This window comes from Trachymyrmex septentrionalis, unplaced genomic scaffold (genome assembly GCF_001594115.1).
Source record: "Trachymyrmex septentrionalis isolate Tsep2-gDNA-1 unplaced genomic scaffold, Tsep1.0 scaffold134, whole genome shotgun sequence".
Classification (NCBI taxonomy): domain Eukaryota; kingdom Metazoa; phylum Arthropoda; class Insecta; order Hymenoptera; family Formicidae; genus Trachymyrmex; species Trachymyrmex septentrionalis.
The window spans coordinates 162,252-171,795 of NW_017304482.1; the positions used below are offsets into that span (position 1 = coordinate 162,252).

At 27.2% G+C, this 9,544-nt stretch overlaps 1 protein-coding gene across 2 annotated transcripts; it reads left to right on the plus strand.

Annotated features, from left to right (window-relative positions):
* Positions 1-955: 955 nt before the first annotated feature.
* LOC108757206 (3-hydroxyisobutyryl-CoA hydrolase, mitochondrial-like) lies at positions 956-4,462 on the plus strand. 2 transcript variants are annotated; one of them, XM_018501621.1, is made up of 8 exons: positions 956-1,035; positions 1,119-1,221; positions 1,972-2,027; positions 3,046-3,290; positions 3,365-3,606; positions 3,683-3,908; positions 3,989-4,176; positions 4,251-4,462. In XM_018501621.1, the coding sequence occupies exons 1-8, from the start codon at positions 1,033-1,035 to the stop codon at positions 4,394-4,396; spliced, it is 1,209 nt and encodes a 402-aa protein (XP_018357123.1). In that variant the 5' UTR covers positions 956-1,032; the 3' UTR covers positions 4,397-4,462. The 2 variants fall into 2 exon arrangements, with proteins under 2 accessions (XP_018357123.1, XP_018357124.1); XM_018501622.1 differs by lacking the exons at positions 956-1,035; positions 1,972-2,027 and having other exon boundaries at positions 1,148-1,221.
* Positions 4,463-9,544: the final 5,082 nt, after the last annotated feature.

The following is a 9,544-nucleotide window of genomic DNA, read 5'->3' on the forward strand; positions in this document are numbered from 1 at the left end:
ATATATATATATATCCACTCGAATATTCAGTATATATATATATATATATATCCACACACACACACATACATACATACACACACACCATATTAAAGGCTGCGTTATGTGTATATGTTTTACAAGCATTACTCAAAATATTCTTTATTATTCACGTTCGCTTTATCGATGTAAATATATAAGCGTTTACAAGAAGTCGTGTATATATGGGTTGACAAGAAAGTAATTGCGTTTTTTTCAAAGACATCTATCAGTAAAAATTACTTTCTTACCAACCAATATAAATATATCTTGATAGAGTAAAGTTTCAGCTTGAAAAATCTCTTGTTTAAATTACGATACGATAATTTTTAATGGAGTTATGAGCAATTAAAGTCAAAATAATTCTTTTATTTAATCCGCGATAACTCAGTAACCAAAAATCGTAGAAATATTTAAAAAAAACGATTTTGTAGGGAAAATATCAAGCTTTCACGATAGGTAATCGAAAGTTTTCTCAAATTCGTTTTGGACACGTTACAAATCCACAAAGTGAGAAGAAAATTTTTCGTCTTTTTCAGCTCATAGTTTTTGGTACGTAAAAATTACCAAACTCATATAAACTTAAAAAATGTGATAAGCTTTTAAAAGTAGAGATTTCAAGCTTTAAAACCCTTTTTTTAAATTTGAATTTCATTCATTATTGACGAAGATATTGTATATACAACTTTGAGCTAAAAAAAACGCAATCACTTTCTTGCCCACCCAATAATTAATATAATGACCAAGGCAACTTTTTTTATAATTTATTGCAAATGCAACTTAATTGCATGCTTATCTAAATGTTGCATAATCGCATAAATGCAGCATACCTATCTTGTTATACATATGCTGCTGGTCATTATATTAATTATATACACGACTTCTTATGAACGCTTATATATTTACATCGATAAGGCGAACGCATGAATAATAAAGAATATTTTGAGTAATGCTTGTAAAATATATACACATAACGCTTAGGCATTCAACCAAACAAAAAACGCAGCCTTTAACATGGTAAGTTTGATCTGAAATAAAAGTTAAACATTGATACGTCAAATAACTGAAATTATATTTCTTTTGTAATAAAATACCTACAGAGCATCAGAGGAAAATTATATTATTCCGCGAGTGTTAGTGCTGCAATCGCACGTGTTACTGTAATTAGATGGTTATCGATGTCAGGATCACGATGTATCACAGGTGAGACTACGGCTACGTTCGCTTTGACGCTTATAGCGCTTGTGAGCATCAATTGTCCTTGTTTAATATTTAATAAACAACAAGAATGAAACGACGCTTAAAACGTGAGCACCAAAGCGAACCTAGCCTACATTTTTAATTGTTTCATATTCATATATATTGTATCGATGCACATAGGCGCGTTATTAACGATCTTATTCTTTTTCCATCACGCAGTAATGTAAACGTATTTCTGCAACATATATATTGTCTATATAATACAATAATATATATTTCATTTCTTAGCATATCAATTTGTAATATATTATAAAAGAAACATTCTTTAGATCTTAGATATATTTATATTATATATGGGTCGTTATCTTTTAAATCAAATGCGATCCAATTAACACTCATAAGACTATCAACGCGCTTACGGTCAGTCCACATTGAATGCAAAAAGTGCAAGCAACACGAACAGACTTGATAATCTGGAATTGGATCGGTGTGAGCATTTATATCAATTTGCGCGGGAAAAAGAAGACCAATATAAACCTTCTTAGAAAACGACGTTAATATAAATTGCTTATAAGATACTATTAAAAATACAGTCTTATAGAAGTTTAGTTTATATAATTGTTAAAATTTGAACGAAACCATAATACATCAATTTTATAATTTATTATCCTGAGATTTCTATCATATATGTAGTAACGTAAGTACTGTGAGTGTAAATCAAATCGTCGCTTTAAATTAATCTTGCAATTTCAGTATCTAAAGAACCAGTCTGTACTCAAACAATCACGGATGAGATCCTTATAAAAGATGTATGTTTGCATATTAATATTAAAAAATTTTTATCTTTGTTAAATGCTATTAATTCATTAGAATTCATTAAGGAATTACGCAGATAACAACGTGTCTATCTTGTTGCTAGCATGCTGCTTGCTAAGTATACATTGTTAAGTATTACTGGTGACAAAATTTCGCTGAAATTGTTCTACATTTTGGAACAGTTCAGTGAAATTGCTGAAAATTTGTTGAAATTTCACTGAAAGTTCACTGAAAGTTTTCACTGATATTTCTCTAAAATTTTGATAAAATTTTTTCAGAAAATGAATTTTTCAGTTAAAAATTGCTAAAATTAAACTCTTCTAGAAATTTATCTAAAATGCTGAAATTTTGCTGAAAATTGTTCCAAAATGTGAAATAATTTCAACGAAATTTTTCCACCAGGAATGTGTTGCAGAATTCCAGAATTAAGCCTCAGCAACTTCACGATGTGATAATTTTTGAATAGTGACTTGAAGTTACTATTCAAAGTCAGCAATTTTTCGACAACTTTAAAACCGTCATCATCAAAATTCATACTACTGTAATCATAATATGCAGCATCATGCAATGCTATCATATTGCCGACAACACAAAATAACATTGATGCAGCTATCTTGCTGTTAATACATATACACATTGTTGCCTGCATGTTGCTATAATGTTGGTATATTCGAAATCGTTGAAGACAAATCTAAGGAAATCCTGATGAAAATAAAAATTGGAGCATAAATCAGATATAAAGTAACAAAAGCGTAAAACAAAACTTCTAGAAAGCGAAAATTGAAACATCAAAATGTGAAAGAAACGTAAATTCGTTTACATTTAATTGTTCCAATTTTCGCCTTCTAGAAGTTTCGTTCACGCTTCTGTTACTCCGCTTCCATTCGATTTTTATTATCATCAGGGAAGTTGCCAGCATCACAAGCAATCATAGATTTGTGCGATTTTGCTTTACTACCAGGGTAATTAAGATATTAATTATGTAATGTATTATAAAAATTACATAAAAAGGTTGGAGATAAGGGCGTAATAATTTTAAACCGACCTAAGGCGTTAAATGCCATAAATTTATCCATGGCCCAAAAAATGTATTCCATTCTTAAACAATGGGAATTTTCAAAGAAGCTAGTCATAATAGAAGGTTCGAGTGAAAAAGCGTTTTGTGCGGGTGGTGACGTTAAATCGTTTGCTTTGGCATTGAATGAAACAAAAGAAGACCTTTACTTAATTGAAGAAACATTTAGACAATCCTATATGTAAGTCCTAAAAGTGTCTATTTAAGAACAAATGCATCAATTGTGCAAAATAATTTTTTTTTCTTTGTTTCCAGCTTAAATCATTTAATCGGAACATATAACAAACTTTATATTGCTATCATCAATGGGATAACAATGGGAGCCGGCGTAGGATTAGCTACACTTGGCAAATATAGAATTGCCACGGAAAAAACTGTCTGTGCTGTTCCAGAAACGGCAATAGGATTATTTCCCGATGATGGTGCGACTTATTTCTTGTCTAGACTGAAAGGTAAACTGGGTATCTACTTAGGCCTGACAGGACATAAGTTGAAAGGTATTGTATATAATTTTAATTACATTGAAAACTCTATAAATATATGTACATATATAAATATATGCTTTATCACAAGGTATCGACGTTCTCTTTGCTGGAATCGCGACGCATTTTGTACCATCAGAAAAACTCACGAATTTGAAACGCGATTTATTAACGTTGCGTGAAGTTGACATTAAGTCTGTTTTAACCGTTCTAAATAAGCATCAACCGAAATTAAATCATAAATTCAGCTTGGCACCTCATATGTCACAGATAGAAAATTGTTTCTCTGCTCCAACCGTTGAAGAGATCATTAAGAGGTGAAATAGAGATATTATAAAAAATCAAATTAATATATTTTTACTTATAATATAGCAACACATAATTTTTTTGTATAAAGGCTGAAAAAAGATAATTCAGATTGGGCACAAAAAAACATAGATGTACTACTCAAAATGTCTCCGTCTTCTCTCAAAATCACCAAAAAAGCAATCGATGAAGGAAAAGAAAAATCCTTAGCGGATTGTTTAAAAATTGAATTTAGATTGGCTTGTACCGCTCTGACCAGAGACGGTGATTTCTATGAAGGTAATAAGATAGAATTTAACATATGTCTTTCAAATCCTTTCTATTCTTGGATCAATATTTTAATTTAATTGTAGGTGTCAGAGCTCTCCTAATCGACAAAGATCGGAAACCATTATGGAAGCCGACATCTTTGCCTGAGGTAACGAATGAATATTTAAATAAACGGTTCGCAGTACTTCCTGAGGAGAAGGAATTGCAATTGTGTACCAGAAAACTATAGAAATTACGAGATTTTTTTTATGTAATGTGAATACAGAGCCAGGATCAGGCATTTCAATATCTGAGGCAAAACAATGTGTAACTCTTAGTAAAAAAAATATTTCTTTATGTAAAATATGATAAGAAATAATATTAATTAATAGTAACTAATAGTATATATATTAATTAAGAGTAATTAATATTATATAATAATATTAATTTAATATAATCACGTGTACAGAAGAAAAGTTGTACGTTATAATCATAAACATATAGTACTGGAAGCATTAGCATCGAAACTATCTCGGCAGACCTAGAAAGAGATAGAGCGACTACGGGGATAGTAATGAATGTGAAGAATCATGAGGCATTTGTGTTCAGAGTGTTACTTTCGCACAGAATACACGTAGAGATCATATTTTAAGTTTTATTTTGTATCTAATAATTAATAATGTAAGTTTAGAATTATCGTACTGTATTATAATACCAGTCACAACACACAATTACTGTGATAGCGTTTGACTTTAAAGAATACACTACTGCCCTCCTTCTTTTGAAACATAATTCGATCAATAGGACAAGAATAGAAACAGCATTTTGCGCTCACTTAGCTACCTTACTCTTTCTAGATCCGTCAAGACGAAAGATCAAAGAGATTTCGTCGCATGCTCCGTGCAGTACTATATGTCGATGGTTGCAATCATATCATTTACATTACAAAAGAAATATAGGTACTAAAATCACAATAATATTTTTTGTAAATAATAGGGAGCATGCAGCCACTACGCTAGATATTTTTACGAAAATCATATATTTAAAATTATCTAGTGATTATTATTTAATTTTATGTATTTATATATAATTTGTCATCTCGATATTGCTATATATTGTTAATAGTCAAATCTTGATCGAAACGTTTATGTTATCATATGACAACTTTAAATGTATGACTTCCGTTAAAAATCTCTAGCGTTGTGATTGTATGCTCTTTATTGTTTATATTTTATATTTTTTAACTACCTTCAAACAGTTTAAATAATATTTTTTGTATTTTAATAGATGCGAAATTATCAATTATTATATGAAAATTTATATCTTTACATAATTCAATTGAAAGAATTCCTGTATTTAATAATTTTTTTTTACTTAATGATGACCTTAAATAATTTTTTACTAACTTTAATTTACTAAAACTTCTTTCATATAAAGCTACTGTTACCAGAATAGTTAAAAATATTCTTATTGCTACCTCCAAGTTTGGATAGAATACAGTTAAAGAATAATCATGAATTTTAAATATCTAAAATAGAAGCTGATACTATACTGGAAAGTATTGATATTGCGTGCCGTGTAAAATTTAAAATCTTTGGAGAAACACGTAACTCAAAATTACCATTAATGAATTAAAATACGTTAGAAATTATATTGTCATTTTTGCACCCCCTTCAAATCGTTTATTTGAAGGAAATTATTCACTCGCTTCTTGTTCCGGATTTGTGTGGATATGTATATAATTGTTATAAAAATAAGTTTCTAAATACTTAAATTTTGTACAGATCTAGATATACATATTAGAATTGTTAACCTTTTTTGGATCTAATATTCTATATTTCTCGCAACGGATTATAGTAAATCAATTTATTAATATTTGCAAATGCCGCACTATATAATTAAATGAAATATAAAATAACATATATTTTATTGGTAAAATAAACAAAATCTAAGTACTATTACGTAAAATTGTTTTGTTTGTAATTTTAATTTTTAATTTGAAAGCAACATCAGAATTATTAGCTAGATTCATAACCAACGATAAATTAACAAATTCTTCCACTATCTGTATAATTTATGAACATCATCAACTTAGAACAGTAACTGAATATACAGATCATAAAGAATTGAAGATTGTTCTGAAATATTAAGGATGATATATGCTAGTTTTCAAACAATATATAATAAACTATAATTGAAATATGCAATTCCACAATTAGATGAAAGCGTTATAATTGTTCTATATTTTACGCAAGCACGTAATTTTTAGTTAAGATATTTATAAGAATAATAGATAATATAAGGATAAATGTAAGGATAAATAATTTGTCCATTAATAATTAATTTAAGATATACTTATTTTATATTATACACCGACAATAATATTATTAATACAAAATACTAAATATAATACAAGAAAAAGAATAATAGTTTTTTTTTATAATAATAACAAAAATAATTAATAATAAACAAAATAATTAATAATAAAACAAAATTAAACATATAGAAAATAATTGACATAAATAAAAATGCAGTATTACAAGATCTACATAAAAATTAGAAATAAATAAAATTAATATAATAGATTATTCAAAATTAACACTGATATATTTAATAATAACGAGCTTATGTCGTTTTCCACTGATTGGAGTTGCTACAAGGAAACTTATATGTACGTGTGTAGTTATTTATTAAATTAGCTTAATGAATATTCATAAATCGGAAATAGTCTTTATGAGTCTTAATTTCTGACAATCGTGTTGATATTTTACCTCTAATTTTTGATAATTGTGATTTATCTACATAATCCATTTTTTTTACACGACGACGAATCTAAAATAAAAAATGTTTCAATATTTACTTATATTTGTATCGTTTCATACGAATAGGAATTTGTATGCAATACCAGACAGAATATTTATGATAAATCTTTACCATATTATTATTCATTTTTCGAATGTTATGTAAATATTTTATACATATTTTATATAAAACTTTATTCGAAATATTATTGAAAGATGGACTAAATATTTAACATCATATTTATGATAAATATAAACAAATATTTCTATTAATTACTTTTTATTTGAATTATAATGTTCTATGTATTTCCATAGCATTCACTATAGAAGATTTACAATAAATATTTTATAATATTTATAACAAATATTTATGATGTATGCAATCTAACACCACAACAATATTTACAAAATATTTAAAATAAGCTTTATAAATATTTATGAACCTATTGTAAATATTTTATAAATATTATGTTCTGTCTGGGTAATTTATCGTTCTCCATAAAAAATTCTCTTAAATTGGATGAACAAAGCGCAAATAGTCATATATGTATATGCCATATTGCTTACATCATGCAATCATTAATATAAGCTTTCAAAGCGCTTACACTAATAAAGGATTAACTTTATTCTCGGTTCAGTTTGCTCATTATCTTTTTGTAATTCTAAGAATAGTAATTAAAAAAATTAATATAAAAAAACCGAAATTAAAATTAATCTTATACTGATGTAACTTGGCCTAAAAAATACCTTATACATATAGATTAGGTACTGAATTTACCTATTGAATTTATATATATATATTTACCTTTCTCAGATTTTTGGAAGAATAAACATGGTTAATGATATCAATTAGTGCTGTTAATACGTTGATTTGTCTATACAAAATTGATTTATACAAATTTATATTTTATTATATAATGTATAACTATTAAATATAGTGTACATTTATAAAATGTACTTACTTAGGTTTTAAAATTTCCAAAGTTGTAAGTATCTTTTCGATTAAGTAATAAGTGTTAGAATTTTTCATAACAAATAAATGAAAAATGTCTATATGTAATCGAATAACCGTAATAGTTTGTCTTCTATCTTTTGAAAATGATTCAAAAAATGATGACAAAGCAACAAAAGAACCATTTTCACCAGAACAAATTAAATATAGTAGCATCGTATGATTTTCTGTTTTTAACCATATATCCTTTACGTATAACAACGTGGACGAATTAGCTATTGCTAAACCGTTGCAATATGTCCAGTGCTTCCATTCTGGTAAAAGACTACAGTTTCAAACAAAAAATAAATAAATAAAAAAAACACGTATGCGAAAACGTCATTTATTATATGTCTGAACTGAAAGTTTATCATAATTCGAAATAAAAAAAAAATGAAATTATGGAGCTATTGCAGTGTAGAAAAATATTACGGGTTTATATCAGGATTCCAAAGATGTCGTTGTAATTTAAAAAAAGCTTCGTGTTTGCACATATCGTATGCAAGAATGCATGCCCATTTTACAATTTCTTGTCTTAAACATTTGGTAAGGTCATTTTCCATAAAATGATCATCATATCCTAGTGTCTTGAGTGGGTTTTCCAACAAATATTTTAATTTCTCCTGAATGACGTAAATTTTATATTTATTTATAATATAATAAAATATATTATTTTATATAGTACAGATAATCGTTATGAATTTAAAAAGAAATTTGTCTTTCTACATTCTTTCTATAATAATTTGTGAATTTAAAATGAATTTGAAAATTAGAAGGTGGACTTGATGAACGAATCGTACAAAATCTTCTGGTTAAATTTGTTAAAAATCTTAATTGAGATAACTGATTGATATAATTATTATAATTTATATTATATTTTAGTAAAAATAAAAATTCTAGTAGATTTTCCATAAATGCATCAATCAGAATTCCGGTTATTTCAACTAGAATTCTAATAAAAACTAAAAATTTCTGTTGCGCCCGATTTCAACCAGAAATTATTTTCAGTATATCTAATAATCTTCGTTAAATATAACATCCATTGATAATTACCATAATATCGTTATTTTTTGTAAAAAATGGAAATGTAATCGACATATATTCAAACACTTTAAGCAATGGATACCACACTGCAAAATTTGTTTCTTGCGAGTAAAAATATTGTGTAAGATTCCAAAATACAGATACGTTCAGTTGACGTTTCATCATCAAATGAAACGCATCATCAATGATTTTAGCACGATTGATGACACTTATACTCTCATAATCTCCGGCTGTATCATTTGAATATTTTGCAATGACGTTCCAAGTTAATGAATCATATTTGACGCGGTAGTATCCTATTCAGTTAAAAAATAATATTTAATTGAACGGTATTATAAGTTTTACGAGACTGACTCTACAAAAAATTTCTTTTTCATTGTATCTTCTTTCTAATATTAAAGAAAATACATATATAAAGAGATACGTGAGAAATTTCTGTATTTACACATATATGCGTGTTTGAATAAATTGGTATGTATTCGTTATATACGTTTAAAATATTCATCATGATATTTTCATTATTATAGTGGAACATCAAATGTCCGACTTGATGTACAAACAT

Coding starts and splice junctions, on each gene's coding strand:
- LOC108757206 (XM_018501621.1), top strand. Junction 1,222..1,971: donor AGGATCACGATGTATCACAG/GTGAGACTACGG, acceptor TTGCAATTTCAG/TATCTAAAGAACCAGTCTGT. Junction 4,177..4,250: donor AGACGGTGATTTCTATGAAG/GTAATAAGATAG, acceptor ATTTAATTGTAG/GTGTCAGAGCTCTCCTAATC.